This window comes from Rousettus aegyptiacus, unplaced genomic scaffold, assembly GCF_014176215.1.
Source record: "Rousettus aegyptiacus isolate mRouAeg1 unplaced genomic scaffold, mRouAeg1.p scaffold_m13_p_11, whole genome shotgun sequence".
Lineage (NCBI taxonomy): Eukaryota > Metazoa > Chordata > Mammalia > Chiroptera > Pteropodidae > Rousettus > Rousettus aegyptiacus.
In genome coordinates, this window is record NW_023416286.1 from 20,849,041 (window position 1) to 20,867,547 (window position 18,507).

Genomic DNA, 18,507 nt, shown 5'->3' on the forward strand with positions numbered 1-18,507 from the left:
ATCTTTTACATAGAATCCACATCTTTTCAGACTATCCTAAAATCCCTAATGATTAATAAAGAGATTCCATTTAAAAGAGAAGCTACCAAAAAAAAAAAAAAACTTTGTCAAAGACTTCTTACTATAAAATAACCCATTGTGAGAAATGAATCTTTATGTCTGTAAAGTCTTAAAGTTAGCAACTCAACCAGTAATTTCTTAAATGTGATTTGCTTTCTATTTGAAATAAATTCCTTTTCTGTCATTTATATATTTATTTTAAATAGTCTCCCTTTTTTACAGTGAAAATGTTGCTTTCTTCAGATCTATTCCTTTTCTTCTCTTCTAGTAGTTTGGAGCCCAACAGAGAGGATTTGAAGCAGGGTCCTGGTGATCCCATTGGCATCTTTAACCAGCAAAACTGTCCTAAAAGAGTTTGTTTTGTATAAAACTTAGTTTCCCTTTATGCAATGTTACTTACAACTGCTGGTGAGGGGACGTGGATGCTTGCAACAGATCGTGGGCGGATGTGATTGACCAGATGGCAGAGGACGACGCCATCCATGAGCGCGGCCCCCAGGTCTTCGTGCAGGCTGACCTTGAGTCTCATCTCAATGCTCTGTGGGGGAATCAGAACATTATGGACAATGAATGACCACACACATGATGGTGGTATACTACGTAGTCTAGGCATGCAGTGGTCTTTATACCATGTAGCTTTGTGTAAGTGCATTCTGTCATGTTCACACAACAACAAAATTGCCTAATCACACATTTCTCAGAATGTATCTCTGTTATTTAGCAGTATGTATACGAGGTGCTCACAATTCCAAACCTTAAGTGTAGAAAGGATTCTAGGAAAGGAAGCTAAAATGTTAACAGTGGTTATCTTTGAGCGGTGGGATAAAAGATTATTTATTTTTCTTCCCCATTTCTCTATATTCTCTTTTCCTCCAATCGTGATTATTTCCCATTACATTTTCATTTAAAAAGTATTTTTTAAAAAGGTGACAACCAAAGGATTTCTAAAAGAATGTAGCATTTTCCTGAAAAATTAATAAAATGTACAAATGTGTATAGATACATGATTCAGTGTCCTCTTAAACCTTATAAAATAATAATTATATATTCAAATTGGAAGCTGAGGAGTCAGAGTTTTTCTTTTGTAATTTGGGGAAAATTATTAAATGAGAATTTAGCACACGGCTCTGACATTATAGCAGTTTGGATCCTATTTGTGAAAAATACTGGAGAGTTCCATACAGAATTATAGGACAAAATTTACTGCCCATCCTAATGCAGCTAGAAGGCAGATTTGTAAGAGAAGACAGATTGATCTTTTCTTCCCCCTATGTTTTCTGAGATAAAAAAAAAAAGTGGTCAAACATTAGCCATGATCTCTGCCATCGCCAAGCTTAAACTCTTCAATGGCACCTAGCACAAGATGTCGTTCTTTGTAGGAACTCAGACAGGCTGTCTATCAAATGCTTGACTAAAAAGTTCTGACTAGTTTTGGATACAAAGTGAGGATAACTATAAACACCTTTAAATTAATGGATTATTAAGTAAACAAATAACAATGCATTATTTTAAAGTATATCTGAATTGAAATAATGCTAACTTTACACATATGTGTTAAGTAGTCCTACTTACATTATCTCCTATATTTCTCACAAAACCTTCTACGGCAGATTGTAACTATTTTTTTTTTTTTTTAATACATGAAGAAACTGAAAAAAAAAAAAAAGAAAAGAAAGAACAGAAAAAACTGACACTCAGGGATGTTAAGTGACTTGCCCAATATCGAAGAGTCAAAAGGTGACCTGGCTAGATTTGAAACTAGATCTGTTTGCAGTGTTTCAAAGTCTACTTTTTAAAACTACAGTTGACCCTTGACCATCATAGGTTTAAACTGTATAAGTGGGTTCACTTATGTGAGGATTTTTTCGATAAATATATACAGTGATGTAAATGTATTTTCTCTTCTTATTTTCTTAATAAAATTTTCTTTCCTGTAGCTTACTTTGTTGTAAGAATACAGTATATAATACATATAACATACAAAATATGTGTTAATCGATTGTTTATGTTCTTGGCAACACTTCTAGTCAAAGCACTATTAACAGTTTTGGGGGAGTCAAAAATTATACTCAAATTTTCAACTGTGCAGGAGGCAGATGACAGAATCCCTAACCCCTCAATGTCGTTCAAGAGTCAACTGTATAGAATGTGGCTTCCATTCTGAAAATCATTATTCGATTATATCATATTTCTTGGGTACCTCACGGAGTTGTTCCACTAGTTCTTTTTCTTCTCTCATCTGTTCCATTTTCCTCCGAATTGTAAACTGCGGGTCTATAGATTCCAAATTTCTCTGAGGTCTTAGAAACACTATAATAGAAAAGGAAAAAAAGCCTTTATGGAGTACCTAGTAGAGGCTGCCATAAGACTATTCATATTTAAATTAAACAAATAGTTTATTTATTTATCCCCAATAAATTATCGCTCTCAGAAATAATGGTAAAAGCATGATTTCACATGGAAAGTGTGATTCAAATATTCACAAGAGATTATTATTTTATAATTATACTGGGTTGTGTAGACTAGACTAGCAAAAGCTGTTTTTTTTTTTTTTTTTCTGTTTGTTTGTTTGTTTTTGGTGATAACTGAATCCAGGGAAGAGGCTGGGTCACACTTGGAACCTTTCCAGGCCACTTCTCTTGAAAGATGTCCCTCCTCTCTAATTTTTCCAATGCTTTCATTCTAAGTTTCACTTACATTCTAGGTTTCAAAATCCATTCAATTCAGAGAATCTGTTTCAAATAAGAAATCTCTAGAATTGATTTACATGTTTAAAATAAGCACAGGTTAATGCTTTGTTGGCTAAAATTTTTCATAAGCTTGGGTTAAGAACTAAGTGATGATAATATAGAGGATTACATATCTGAGTGTGGAGTAGAAAAATTCTGCCTTCTATCATGTCTCTGACAGCTTATCCAAAAAGTCAGCTCTTTAGAAATGACCACAGACTCCTTTAGAAAGTTGGCAAGGTGAGGCACAGTTGAAGAGATCATCCTTCAGGTCCTTAAAATGACAGCCTCCAGGAATAGCAACCAACAGTGGTGCTCCCTCTGAAAGGAGGTAAGCCTCTGGCTCCAGAGAAAACGTATGCTCTAAATCTTGGAAGGATTACAGCTTTTAAAGATTAATAAAGAGGGTACAAAAGACTCTACCTATGGCCGAGTGATTACAGCAAGGGTTTTTATCCATTTTTATTACGATACAAAGTCCAGGACAGATTTGAACTTGAATTTTTTTTCTTCCTTGAGATAATTATCCTAAGACTGTTACCTTTACATGCACACAAGAGAGGGTAAAGACCTGGTAAGAATCATATTTGGTTCCTGTTAGACTATCTTGTTGTTTGGGGAGGGGATGGGGGTACTGTCAGGAAATTTTGGGCAGAGAACTCCAATTTAAAAAATCAATACAATGTAGAAGTTTGCACTGGCATGATACATTCCAAGAAATTTCATCCACTACAATTTAAACAATGTATAATAAGAAGGTTATGCAACTTTTATTCTATTTTGACAAACATTTCCTATGCTCCACTTTAAGAGCTATTTCAACTTATCAGCTTTTTTAGGTTAAATATAGTTTAAAAATATACCTCAGATTAAGAACTTGAGTCCACTCCATATAATAAATTATTCTGTGCTCATACAACTATGCCATTTTAATTTCAATTTGTATTTTTGAACCAAATCACTTTAATAAATGACTTGCATTATACTTCTCATGTCTCGGTATTTTCTCTCTAAATCAGTTCTAGGATATTTAAAAGAGCATTCCGATGCTCTGTGGAAGACGGAAAGTTGATGCATCTTAATAATCCCTTGATTTAGAGTTAATGAAGAAAGGAGGTGATCTAATATCCATAACAGCTTCTGGAGCCTTGGAGAGAAGTCGGCCTAGAGCCTGGGCCTCTGCCTCAAGCCACCCAGGGAAGTCACAGGCAAAAAAAAGTCAAAGACACGTCATCAAAGAGATGTCACCAAGGTCCATGAAAACCGAATCCTACAGGAAGTGAGATCAATTGTTTCAAAAATAAAGGCAAGACTCACAGAGGAAGAAGGGTCAAGTAACCCAGCAAAGAGACAGAAGTTCACAGAGCAAAGGGAAATGAGGAAAAGTCTGACAAAATCGGAAGCATAGAGGAATTAAAATGCATCAAACTTCCCTGTATACCGTGTCGACCCCAATAATTTACCCCTTTAAACAAAGCAAATAGAAGAAATATATGTTAAAATGTAAAATCTAGACATAATCCACTCCCCCAAAGAAGTCTATCTACCAAGTTTACCAAAAAAGTCAAGGAATATGGACACAATTGAGTAATACACACACCAGCCAGCAGGTGGCACCCTAACATTGTTTAAACAAACCTAATGTTTTCTTTGGAATTTTTATTTTTCTTTGCCTTTTTTTCCCCCCAGGGGCGGGGAGAGTGGGTAATCTTATCTAATGCTGCATGTTTAATATTTTCAATATGTTTTTATTGGCAGATTTCATTCTAAATATGAAACTATCAGGAAGTTAAGTTAACTGAGCTTTGTTTAACAGCACACAATTCAAATATCTACGTCTTGTTTGAGCCCTAAATGAGATAATAAGATAATGCAATGGTGTCTGGGTTGTAATTTCTTGGCATCGCTTTTCATCTTAAATTCCTGTGAATCTTAAAAAATACAAAGGCATGCTTGGGTATTTGCTCTACGATGTTAAAACACATTTGAACTAGGGTTTTTAAATGAACACTTCAAATGAATATAAAATGATTGGGAGCAAAGACTACATTACTAGTTTTCTAAATAGATTAATTACTGTGAACTATATGAGAATTTAAAATAAAATCATTAGGCTTATAATCTATAGATCCATATAAGTGCTTGCTTATTTTGCTGGTTTTGTTCATTCGAATGTGACCATTATATTACTTAGGTTTTCTTTTTTTTTTTCCTTTCTAGTTATATTAAATAAACGTGGTGAGCAGCCTGGGTCAAAGCTTCAGGAAACTGATCTATGGAAGAATCATTCTGGCTTTCCTTAATTTCATATCAGTAAATTTCAAAAATTCCTTTAATTCAGGGAATAAAAATTTAACTTGAGGCTACAAGACAATATTAAAAGAAGCCACACTGCTGGTGCCTGCTTTTTCAATCAAATGTCCCCCTGGCTGTTTAGTTATAAATAAGAAGAGAAAAAAGGAGCAAGGGAGCAGGTGAGCATGTGTGTAAGTGGTTGTGTGTGTGTGTGTGTGTGTGTGTGTACGCACATGTGCATGTTGGCAAGAATGTGTGTGTGTATATATATATCTCAGGGGTAGGAAGGGACAAGGAGGTAGGTGATTCAAGATGCAGGAAAAAGTGAGTCTTGCTTAACTGCTTAATTACTTACTATCTGTCAAATAACATTCAAAGAATGAAAAGGTTATTTGCTCATATTTATAATTTATTCAGCAGAAGAGACAAATTTCTAAGCAAAGACCCTGCACGGAATGATGAATATGCTTACGTAGAATATCAATGTCATCCTTGCAGGTACAGGTTAAATTCCACCAATTTTCCCATTATCTCTACCTCCTCCTTCACTCTCCTCCTCCTCGTCATCCCTGACCTGAGAGTGGTCTGTCACCTATGATTGTATAAAATTCTTTACTTGTGTGTCTCATGGCACTCATCACTTTTTATCTCATAATTATAGATCTGTTCCTCTCCATTATGACTGTAAGAGTTTGTGTCTGTTTCCAATTCGTACCTCTAACCTTGCTCTATAAAGCAGTTTATGAGATGAATAAATGAAACAAGTGTTTCAAAAACTCCTCATTCAGAGATTGGTCTATTTTGAGAGTATCTTTGCAGAAGTTATCCTTCCTTGATAATGTCATCTGAATTTTTTTTTCATGAAAAATCTCCTAAAATTTGACTCTGAAATAAGTTTCATGAGAGCAGAGATCTCTGTCTTTTTCAGAATTATATCTATAGTAACGAGCATCATGCCTAGCACACAGTAGACATTCAATAGATATTTAAGGATATGAATGGATAGTTTAGAAACCATTTCTCTAATGGTTGTAAAAATATCTTTTAGTGAAGCAAAGAAAGCTCACTTCTCTAAAAATTGCCTGAAATGCTATTTATTTAATTATTACATGAAATGTACTCTCCATATAGAAATTATTATTAACCTTTATTACTTAAATTCAATTCAATGAGACTTCTTCTCTGTGTACACAAGAGGTTTTGAAACTTAGTTCTCAATTCCTCCTTGAAAATTAAGAACTTTGCCTGAATATGATGTTTAAGATATGTAAAATTAGGACAGTAATATGGTGGCTTTGAAAAATATCATAAGCTCTAGATCCAGGCTAATGTGAATTAGAAATTTGACTAGCACATTCATTTGTTCCCTTGAAATGCTCAAATGTACTCTCTATGGTTTTGGGCAATTAACTTAACCTACTGTTTTTCACCTACTTGGAAATCACAAAGATTGAAAAAACAATAATTAGTGCATAGACTCCATGCGACACCAAATAAATTAGCATCTTTGAGCGTGGGGCATAGGCAGGTATAGTTTTAAAATGCCCAGGTGATTCTAATATGAATCCTGTGTTAAAAACCAGTGAAGTACTTCTTATAGCCTCAGTTTCTTTATTTTTGTAATGAGGAAAATAATACCTCATTTAAAATATTCAAGAAAATGTCTGTAAACTGGCCCAAGATGGATATGTCCATTCATCCATTCTCCAGTGATAATTTAAAGATCAATTTTAAATAAGTATAAATTAGCACCCACCAATTCATGGCAAATGAAAAAGGGAAAATGATTCAAGAAGAGATAGGAATGGTTTTAACTTCAAAATGAAGGAGAAAGGGAGAGAAAGGTGCAGAATAGTAGTAAGAGGCCACAAAAAAAAAAAAAAAAGAGCAGAAGTGAATTTTTCAAGTTAAGAATAGCTTGAAGTGAAGCTGCCCCCATACAGTCTCAGGGGTGGACAAACCTACAGACACATTCACATCCTCCTCCATCTGTCCTAGGAGATGGAACTTTGGGACTGTGGGATTCAAACTCCTTCTAGTTAATTTACAATTTTTTATTTCTTTGGACAATGAATTTTAGAGAAAATAGGGGATTTAAAGTGAGATATATTTGAAATGAAATATTGGAAAGCAATATTCACTGCTTAAAAGTTTAAATTTTACTTAAATGTTGGGATTTAAATTAAAGGGTAATTTTAATATAAAGCAAGACAGTAAACAAGGAATAAAAATGCCAACTTTATCAAAAACAATGACTAAACAATATAAATAAAAGGCAAGTTATATTACAGTGGGTTGGGTTGATAATAAGATGCCATTTATTTGCAAAGATTGAAATAGCTGCAGATATTGGATAAAGAAGAAAATATGAGGAAACAAAACTGATGTAGTAACCTGCTTTGAAATGCCAAACAAGGACAGTTAATAGGATCTCCTACTTAAGAGGAACAAGCAAGAACGACATAAAAAAAGGCTGTATTCTTTTTGCAACATTAGCTTGTATACTTGTGGACACATATAATGGAGCTTCATTAATTTTAAAAATGTACTGGAAAATGTATTCAGATGAGAAGGCAAAGTTTGACAGAGAATGAAGACATAAAAGATTAGATCTGGGAACCTATATAGATATTTGTAAAGATTTCTGCACAGAAAATGATCTGTTGCTTAGGGTATATTACAGACAAACTGCAAATAGGAATAAAATGACAACCATCAAATAACTGATGTGACTGACTGAACCAAATAAATACTGAAAAAAAAATCCCTTTATTATTATTGTGGCACAGCATAATAGCAACACATGAATTATCTAGGATTTTCACTCATAAAAAAAACCAATTAAGTATTGCAAGGTTATTTTATTTTCAGATTTCCACAATGATTATTCTCTATGGAATTCTTACACTTGTTAATGAAAAGAAGGCAGTCTGGCTTAGTAATTTGCAGAGCGTTCTCAATAAACAGCAGTGGAATGAATAGGTTAGACAGTGAGGGGCTCTGGGCATGGCCCTATCTACCTCTGCCTCTCAAGGTGACTCGACAGGTCACTCTATCTTTCTAGTTTTAGTTGCTTCATCTATAAGGATAGATACTATACTGCTACATAAGATGTCTAGAGCTTCTCAGCTTAAAACAACAAAAAAGTCCTTTGGTTTCAGATACCACTGCTAAGAAAATAACAAATCACACATAAATCTTTCATTGTAGGCTTTACTTCCTTTAAACAACAAATAGCCATGCTTTCTGAAAACAAAAATGCCTATATCCCCCCTTTTTTTTAGTTTTAAGTAAACGAACAGTTTATTAAGAAAGTTTCCATTTAGCCCTCCTCAACTTGCAGAATTTAAAACCAAATAATATAAGGAGGGACTTTTGTTTTTTGCTGTGGTTGTTGTTTAATCATACTTTTTTCAGTTACAAATTTTAGAAATCTATGAAATAATAAAATTCCTTTTTAACTAACCTGCTCATATATACATATCCTTCTACCAAAGGAAATTGGAAAAGCATTTTTGGTTGAATTCTGACCAGAAATCACTGCAAATATTTTAAATATAAATTTTCAATGTATTATATGTAACACAGTTAGATTTAAAAAGCGAGTATTATTAGAAAACATATGTCTCTATTGTGTTTGTATTATAGTAATACCTCACATCTCACTTCCCTTCCCTATAAATCATACTTTGTTTCATTTAACATTACTTTTACCACTTTGTACCTTAAAGTAAAATGTTTAAAATCTGAACTAAGTTAGACTAGAATGGAGATTCAGATACATGTGGTATGTGAATCTAAATAATTATTTTTATTTTATTTTCATCTCTTACGCTATTTAAAATATTTGATGGCATGAAAAGATATCAACACTAATCTTGGTCTGGTGTCCTTAGTTTTTTATTTGCACATTTGATTCTCAGGTCAAGTTACTATTCTTGAATATTATACAGATAAACTTACAGTCAAAAAGGTATCAAAAGTCAAAATATGCAAGTAATTTTCAAAACCAAAAAAAAAGGAGAAGGTAGGTGATTTCATTTTTAGAAACTTCTCAGTGTTAACATATTTTCAGCACACCACTCAATCAGCCACAGCACATCTTAGTTACCTTAAAAATCTCATACAGTAAACACAGATAATAAAAGATCAAACTCTAAAAGCATTTAGTTCAGATGCAGGAGCAAGAGAGGCAATCTAAATGTGCAAACCTGAGATTTTTGTAAACAAGCAACCAAGTCAAAAAACCCAAGCAGAAAAAATAGAGAAGAAATTATTGTAAACTCCTCCCCAAATTCAGAATATTTTAAATAATGAAAAGCAGTTTGATAAACTGCTAGAGAACAATACACATGTACTTTTCTTGACTTCATTTTCCAGGTTTACTCATTATTTCTTATATTAGTCATGCAAGTGAATGTAAGTCTATCTTCAGTTGCATAGATATGAATGTTCAGTTTATTAATTGGCTTATTAATAAGCACATTGAAGAATAGGTACAAAGTCACCTACCATTGTCACTGTCTCCTTCAGATGGAACACTGTAGCTAGAGTTGTCCCATGTTTGTGCCTGTGTAAGTTTGTTGAAGGAGATAGGAGGAAGAGTGAGGGCTGGGTCTGCAGGAGAGCAAGAGAGCCAGTCCGCGTATAGTTGCACAAGGACCAGGAAAAACCAAAGGGGCAGCAGCATTTCACAAATGGCATAAGGATTGTATGGAAATGAAGCAAATTTCATATTATGGGTTTAATTTCAAATGCACAATATAGGAGAAGAATGAAAGATGGCGTATGGAATAAAAAGAATGATAAAAACTGAGTGTTAGTACTTATCGATCATATACTTTGCATGCAGTTAATATCGTTAATCTTAACAGTTGCACAAGCCTAAAGACTTCACGTACTACTGAATCATGCCAGCAGAAAGGAGGAGTACCCATAGATTACGTAGATAAAAAAGTAAAAGACCTACCCTTTTCAAAGACCTTCTAAATAACAATCTTAGCAAATATGATTCATACAAAAAATTTGGTTACATAGTCCAAGCTTAATATGTGTGGCTTACCTATTATTTAAAAATAAAACTATTACAGAATCAATGTTTGCCATTGTGATTTTTTCCCCAAGGCAATGTAAACTTTCTCTTTAAAGACATCTATAAGTATGTTTTATTGATGCTGAATCTAGACAATTCTTTGTTCAATACACTTCTCAATATTGTCTTTAATATTGGTCAGTATAAAAACAATTTTGGACACTAGTAGCGTCTCCTTAACAACAAACCTAGTTAATAGATGTCAGTGAATTTCAAGCACTTCTGAGTTGGTCATTTATGAAATGATAACATTTTTTGTATTGAATATCCATATCATATATCTAGGAAATATCTATATGAGCTATAAATAGGAAATATTCAATTAAAAGGCCGGACAAGTAACATAAATGGATATCGTTCTAGGAATAAATATTTGGGTATATACAATTGTCTTTCTTTGAAGGAAAATACAAGAGAGGAAAAAAATATTTTTTCTGAGGAAAAATATCAGCCTACTTTGAGAATCTAAGTTCTTATTCCAACTTGCTAATTTGAGCAGTCAGTTTTTATTTGTAACACAGAAATCATATAGTCATATACTGAATTTTAAAATAAAATTAACTGGCTTTTAAAAGTTCCAAAGCTACTCAATCGAAAAGAATTTCTATCTGTTTAAATTATATGACGCTTCAACTAAAATTGCTTTATATATTATTTTCTAGAAACTATGAAAAATACATACTGTAATATTTTTAAATTACTAAATTAAAAAAAATTCCCAAGATATAATGCTTGTTTTATAAAGTTCCAAAATCCATTGATGTTCTGAAGATAAATCAGCATTATTTACAGCAACCAAGCTCCACAGAGGTTTCAACAACTAGGTCAACTTCCACCTGGGTTAGTCAGCATTACAGAAGGTTAGAAGCTTGCAGAGGAAATTATCTTTGTTTTCTACTATTCAAAATAAATACCCTATTTATTTTTCACCACTACAAAGAACTGAAATGGTTTAACAATGAAAGTACAATGTTGATAAACTTTTGATTTCGTACAAGGAATTTAAAAATGTCACTGAGACACTTCACAGTTTTACAACTAAATTGTAAAGATGCACATTCAAAAGAATATCTTTTAAAAGATTCGTTCAACTTTTGATTTAATCAATTAGAAAAATATTTTTAAATTGTGTAAAACTGCCTAAAAGGATTAGGAGAAAATCTGTAGCCCAATATGAGGTCTTCAGTGTGTAGAGATAACTGTCCCGGCGGGCCAGCACCAAAGGCGCTGATGAGATGTGCCCCAGCTGACCTCCATTTCTCCCATCACGCACCTGAGACTGTGGGGATGGGAGCCCATTCCAGATCTGGTTGTGTATGCTCCGTTCCAAAAAATCAGGAGCCCAGCCATTTGAACATATTTCATAATAAGTCAAACAACTTTCCACAAAATACCTACTAACAACCCTCTTCACGCTCATGCATTTTCTCAAATAGCTTTGTCTTACAGCCCATTCAAAATACGGGGAAAACCATTACACCTGGCCACATGGTACCTATCAATCAACTTGCTCCAAAAATGAAAAACTTTCCTTTATGAAAGAATCATCTTTGTTTTTTTTTTCTCTATGGCACCCTTTGTGAAAATATACACATATATAACTTCTACCGTTGCCAAAATGCTTTACTGAAAAACCCAGGAATACCTGAGTTCTTTAACTAGCTTTTGTTTAAAAGTCTCTGAATAATTTTTTAGAACTTAGTTAAAAGCATTAGTAGTGAGTATACACAAAAGACCTAAGAATCAAAAATATGAAAACAAAGAAGAACCTAAAAGTAGATAGTGCCAGAACTTGAAATACATAGAGAAATTGGAAGGACCAAATTTTTCCACAGTCCTTCTTTCTAAAATCAGTAGTTACATTGCTATAATTTATACTTGTGAATATACTAATACAAAATTAAAAGAAAATAGGTAATATGAGAGTAAAGGCTCTTTAAAAAAAAAGCTCCTGACTAGTTGTGTGAGCCTTGAATGATCACCCTGTTATCCTCAGACCCTACCAAGGCTCAGAAAGCAAATGAGGGATGGCTCAGAAAGGCCCTACCCTCCCAGAGGCCTTTCTTTAACTTATCAGGATACCAGGAACCAAATACTGGGGCAAAGGGCTATTTTTATCTTCCCTGGGTTAAAAAACTCAACAGAATATTTCTTTGGCACTTACATGCCCCATCACCTTTTACTCTGCTCTAATTCGAAAGGAGGTAAGATATATATTATTGACAACATAAACTTAACAGCTGATTCACTGAAAACAAGGCTCCAAACCCTGGCCTTCCCAAGCTGTAGCCAGGTTCTGGTGCCAGGACTCAGACTCTCCAGACCTGACAAAGCTGTATACATTTAAAAGGCTAAAGAGAAACCACTGAGTTTACAAGATTAAGAATGTTGAGTTTTAAATTACCTGATCGAGGCTTCAGGCCAAACGGAGCTGTACTGTTGGTGGTAGGAGAGATTGCTGGGGCGTTCTCACTAATCTGTGATGTTTCAAGGAAAGAACATTTTTTAAAAACTGAAGCAGAACTACCCATGCTTCTCTATGCTCTAGGATTTTAATAAAACCACTACTTTCTGCATTTGCTGCTGTGTAATGAAGTCCTAACTCAACAGTATGATAATCAATGCATCTTCACGTTGCAAATGCTTTAAGTAGTATAATCAATAGAACGTTATTTTGGGGGGATCCATTCGATTTTATTTGCTCATTATAAAAATATTTTATAAGCATGTGAAACTGGCGATCCTTTTCTGCTCCAGAATAGATGTGTGCATGTGTGTGGATGAGTATACACACCCAAACACACATTCACATCCACTTTACAGAGGGCACCTCTGATAAAGAATCTCATAGCACAATTAGATGAAGAAACAGATAACAATGACCCGATGGTTCATCCATAGGGAAGCCACACACTGAATAATTTATGGATAACAAGACTTTCTAAATGTTGTCTATTTGAACTATTTTCACTTTTTTTTTTCTATAAAGACGTTCCCATCTTTGGTTTTCAAAATATATCTTCTAAAATTGCTATTTAATTTTGGATAGGGCTAGATAAGACTCTGATAGCTAACTGGAGAGACTACTGCAGATAATTTGCAATATCATTAGCTCATTCATCATGACAATCTTAGACTATATATTTCTGTAAAAGATATTCTAATTCAGGCTTCACAGACTACCTCAGCTTTTATTAATCTTCAGGAAACTTACCTCATTTGGAGAATACTTGCTCCCATTACTCTGTAATGTTAGATCATTTTGCACCTTAAAGAAGGAAATAAATGCATGGTATGCTGCATTAGACTATAAAACTACCGCGGCAAGAACTGTGTCTTTTTTATTCCCATCATACCTTGGCACATAGGTGCATAATGAATATACATTGAATTAATTAATTAGTGTGTTAAGTAGCTAAGTAAGTTATATTTTCTAAAAGCATGCAGTTGTATTCACAGAGAAATACATCTAAAGTATCACATAAACTAAGCAAAGGGATTTCCTATAGCAAAGAGGTCAGCATGAACCTCCTGTAAATATCAGCAACCTGTGGACTCCCACCCCCATTTTAACTTCAGGTTTTTGGAAATGGTTCAAGGCAGCAGTTTCGAAATATGCAGAATCTCACTGAAAGCTTTTAGTAAGAACACATGCCTTGACCCCAAATTAGTGGGAAAATCTTATGCTGTCAATTCAACATCAGTTTGTTTTGGCAACCAATGCTTATTTTACCGAGATCTGCCTTCTTTATATGGTAATCAAGAACCCCACTGACTCACCTTAATAAAAAATCTGGCAATGGCAAATATAAACATCTTCGTATATACTATGCCAAATTAGCATAAATTTAAATTGTTTTTCTATTCCTATTGTTGAAGAATGCTATTAAAAATATTCTCAACTGTGACAAATTCAAAGAAAAAACATTTTTAGAATAAAATGTCATTAATTTCCCTACCCAATTAAATGGCTTTGTTAGAACTGTTAACAAGTAACCACAGGTTTGATTCCCTCCATAAGCAACTCCTTCCACTAATTTTTCCTCTTGTTTTCACTTCCAACATCCTCCCCTAGACAATATTATTTATGTACATGAAAATATAATTTGCAATTCTTCCTGAATGGATGCCAATGCTACCCAAACTTGATATGGACAATCACCTAAAGTGTGTTTATGGTGAGAATGTGATGTACCATTAATTACAACTCACTTCATAACCTTGGCCTCCCCTATCTAACTGGGCACCACTCAAGATTTTTGCCTGGTTCACATAGTGCCTTGGTTCTGTCATGGCCATGCTGCCTTGTTCAGCACAGAACTGGACTGATTCAAATCTAAGTGCCCCCAAAATCTAGGTTTACTTCCCTCTCCTTAAACTCTCTATCTCTCCCCCCAGCTCCCAGAACACCTAAAACACTCAGGATTACAAACTATCTCATATTCTTCTCTAAATTTTTTCAGTATCTAAGTCTTCTTTCTTCCACAATTTTTAAAATGCCTTAAAAGCAAGGGCAAATTTGTATCCTTCCCATAGAAGACCTTGACAATAAAAACACAAGTATTCAACAAATACTGGCTAATTCATTCAAGACTATACTAAAGATATTACTTTCTTCCTGGAAGAGAGAATATAAAAATAGCCAAACAATGACTGAAGATCACATTTAAATTCTACATAATCATTAGACTGGCCTTGCTAATCTACTACCTCCTTCTCTTTTCCTCTACCTTGAGACTTTCTTTTTCCACCACAGCCAGCTATTCCCCTCCCTTTTTAAAATCATGGAGATATGTCTGCCAGGACAGAGAATTGCTTTAGTATAGTCTTGAATGAATTAGCCAGTATTTGTTGAATACCAATGAGGCCCAGATAGACACAGTGTGCTCCCAAGTGTGACACCCTGAGAAGGACACAATATCACCTGTGTAGTATACCCCAAAATGCAGAACCTCAATCTAATCATGAAGAAATATAAGTAACTTCTGTTCCACAAAATCAGAGGCATCCCATTTTTAAAACAAAAAACAAAAAACAAAGAAAAGGACTATATTCTTCAAAATTTCAAAGTCATAAAAAGCAAAGAAAGGTTATGAAAATGTTCCAGAATAAAGGAAACTATTAGATACCTGACAACTACCTGCTTCTAGACTGGATCCTATACTGGAAGAGGAAAAAAATGCTACAAAAGATATTAAACCAACCTACATATTTTGAATATGGATGGTAGATTAGATGAACATATTTTATCAATGTAAATTTATAAAGTTGATAATTAAAATGTGGTTATATAAGGTAAAAACCCCTATTCTTAGAAAACATACTGAAATGTTCAGGGATAAGAGACCATGATGTATGAAACTTACCCTCAAATTTTCAGAAAAAGAACTATGTGTGTGGAAAAAGAGAAAGAGACAGAACAAATGATACTGCAAATGTGATAAAATGTTACTCATGGGTAAATCCGAGTTAAAGGTTCTAATTTTTTTGTAACCTTTTATAGAATCTTCATTTTTTTCTCCAAACTTAAGGTTGAAATTATTTCCAAATAAGAAGGGTTTTGTTTGTTTGTTTGTTTGTTTTTGTTTTTAAAGTGGGCCTGCACTTCACAAGTAACATGTCTCAAAAGGATTTTGGTGAAATGAGCCCAGGACAGTTTCAAATAAAAGACTTCCTGGTGTCCCACTGTTGGGTAAATACATGACACCTCCCCCCAGGGAGAGGGTGTGCAGTAATTCTGTCTAAACCACACCCATGATAATAACAGGGTGTAGAGTAGCAGTAAGGTGCCCTGAATTGTGAGACTAATCCCAATTTACAGAAAATGAGGTGAAGCTTAGAGTGGTTGCCCACAGGCACCCATATTTAGCAAGTCTTTGAAATGGAACCGAAACAACACAATTCTATGTCACTGTGCTCACCAATAAACCACACTGTGAGAACATGGCTTTTCGATTAATATTCTTTATACCCTTATTTAACACAGATACTTAGCTAGTTAAGAGTGTGAAACTTCTTTAGGACAGTTCATGTGCAGACACCGCAGGGTTATATATCAGTTTGTCCTGAAATCAGCCAACCTAAACCCATTCGCTGAGAAGGGATAAAATAGATTGTAACCTACATTTAACTCCCGAGTTACCAGCTTAAACCTTCTACTCCACGACTGTTTCTTTGAGACCTTCTAGGCTCATCTTTAGTTTTATGTCACAACTGCTTTAGAAAGCCACCAAATTTCACCCAGTGTAACTACACCTTTATTCTGTCCACAAATGCCCCTACCAGTTTTGTTTTGCTATGTTTTTTTTTTAATACTCCTACACATTTCCGAAATTCTTTGTTCCTGTTTTTCAAGTCTTTTCTAACTTATTTGCACGTGGCCAGCTCATAGGCTTCTTTCATGGCTGCAATGAATGGTCCTACTCCGTTTCTAACACAGAGCAGGTTCCCTATGGATCTTAATTGCCCTCACATGATTCAGCAAGGCTATCTGACACAAAACATTTAGAGAATTTAATATAAATAGCCCACTCTCATCTCTAATGGAAGGTGAAGTATAATAGATAAGCAGGAAAACTAAAGAGGGGAAAAGTATAAAACTTTTGGAAAATAGATCTTGAACAAAATTGAATATTGGTCTTACGAAGCAATGTTCTACCCCATGATAAATCTTACAGAATATAGAAGCCACTATTCTGTGGCAGAATACCGCACGGAGCTCTGCTTAATCCAAGAGCAGCCTTACCTCATATACCGGAGATGTCTCCAGCTGTATCTGACCACTGTAGGAATGAGGGGGAAAAAAGATATAAAGTGGAATTTAAAGTATTTATATTTCTGTGTAAAAAAAGAAAACATATTTAATTTTTAAAAGGTCAACATACTTTAATGCAGAATCTTGTAATTCTAAGGCTTCTGCTGATTCCTTAGGATAAAAGTTTACAACACTTCTCTCTGTAATATCTGTGCTTAATCTAAAGAGTAGGGGAAAAATGTTAGCAAATTTATTAAAATTTTAATAAATCCTACTTCTTTTGGTCATTTAACTTAAAATTTTAATATACAAAAAGTTATGTTCACCATTAGGATTAAATAATGAAAGGTTTATAGTAAATACTTTAAATAGTATTTTCCCATCATTTGCCAAATTTAATGTAATCTTAATATAACTTTCTATCTTCTTTTGGTATCAAAATCTAACTTATTTAAAATATAGCAGTAATTTCTGATAAAGTCATAATATTCATAAGTAGTACACAATAAATTTTATTCTAGAACTTGGTTAATTTACAGAAGCAAGTAAAGTTGCTAAGGGTACTATATTATGGTATATGCACTAAGGGTACTTTGTTTTACTAGGAAGATCTCTCTGATATACATTAATATGCTCACTCAAAAAAATAAGAATTCATAAGCATTTTTATTTTTGAATGGTCTTAGTTTCTAAATTTCTGTGATTTTAAAAGTGGAGGGTTTTTTTTTTTAGGATCTATAAAACCAGGAATTTCCATAAGTCGAAAGTTATAAAGCTATCTTAAAAGGCAGGAATGAGTTCATCTCACACATGTCTATTTAAAATGCTATCAAACAATCAGAAATCCTTATGAGAAAAAAACAAGATAAAGGCAAAATAGGAGAGCAACTCCATTTTTTTGATGGTAAGGTTATATGAAAGGTAAACCTCTACAATTTAAGCCAATAATCATCAACTTAACTAAAACAACAATATAAATGTTGGGATCTAAGAAATATGAAATAAAGGAAAAACCCAATGGGTATGCAAAGTTTTTATTACTAATATTAAGTCCCAAGCAGCTAGAAATAAATGACCTCTTGAAGTGTCCTCTTTTTATCAGAAACAAATACAGGACTCTCTCTTTATTACTATTGCACTGGCTCACAGAAACATTATTATAAAGTTACAACTGTCTTATAATATTTCAGGATGTGCAACAAAAGATCTAAAGCAGCCAAAGTAATTATTTTAGGGAGGAAGTGAAATCCACGTAATGTTTTATAACATAATCTAATACCACTACTATTTCCACCTAAGGAGGTTGCTCTCTTTTGCTCTGGTGCTCAAGCCTGGCTGTGGTCTCTACCTTGTCACATCACATCTTCAAGGCTCTGTCCTGGACTTATACTCCCTTCCTATAGACATGCTTGCCCTTGAAACCTCACCCTCTTATACAGCTTCTGTCACTTTAGCGCCTTGTGAAAATGACTTTCAAATTTAAGTCTCTAAGTCTCAGCACTAAACGTCTAACAGCTGAACGGATAAAGCCACACTGCCACCTTGAATACTATTCAACACATCCTAAACTGACCCCA

The 18,507-nt window shown here is 34.0% G+C and overlaps 1 protein-coding gene across 5 annotated transcripts in view; it reads right to left on the reverse strand.

Annotated features, from left to right (window-relative positions):
• LRCH1 (leucine rich repeats and calponin homology domain containing 1) overlaps nucleotides 1-18,507 on the reverse strand; it is a 180,032-nt gene that overhangs the window by 21,341 nt on the left and 140,184 nt on the right. For 2 of the 5 annotated variants that reach the window (XM_016142295.2, XM_016142293.2), the window contains exons 12-18: nucleotides 17,061-17,150; nucleotides 16,922-16,958; nucleotides 13,391-13,444; nucleotides 12,581-12,653; nucleotides 9,597-9,701; nucleotides 2,261-2,370; nucleotides 461-598 (exon numbers count right to left, since the gene is read on the reverse strand). In XM_016142295.2, the coding sequence (XP_015997781.1) occupies nucleotides 461-598; nucleotides 2,261-2,370; nucleotides 9,597-9,701; nucleotides 12,581-12,653; nucleotides 13,391-13,444; nucleotides 16,922-16,958; nucleotides 17,061-17,150 (607 nt within the window). The remainder of the gene's footprint in view (nucleotides 1-460; nucleotides 599-2,260; nucleotides 2,371-9,596; nucleotides 9,702-12,580; nucleotides 12,654-13,390; nucleotides 13,445-16,921; nucleotides 16,959-17,060; nucleotides 17,151-18,507) is intronic. The other 3 variants (XM_016142297.2, XM_016142294.2, XM_036228603.1) reach the window with 2 other exon arrangements.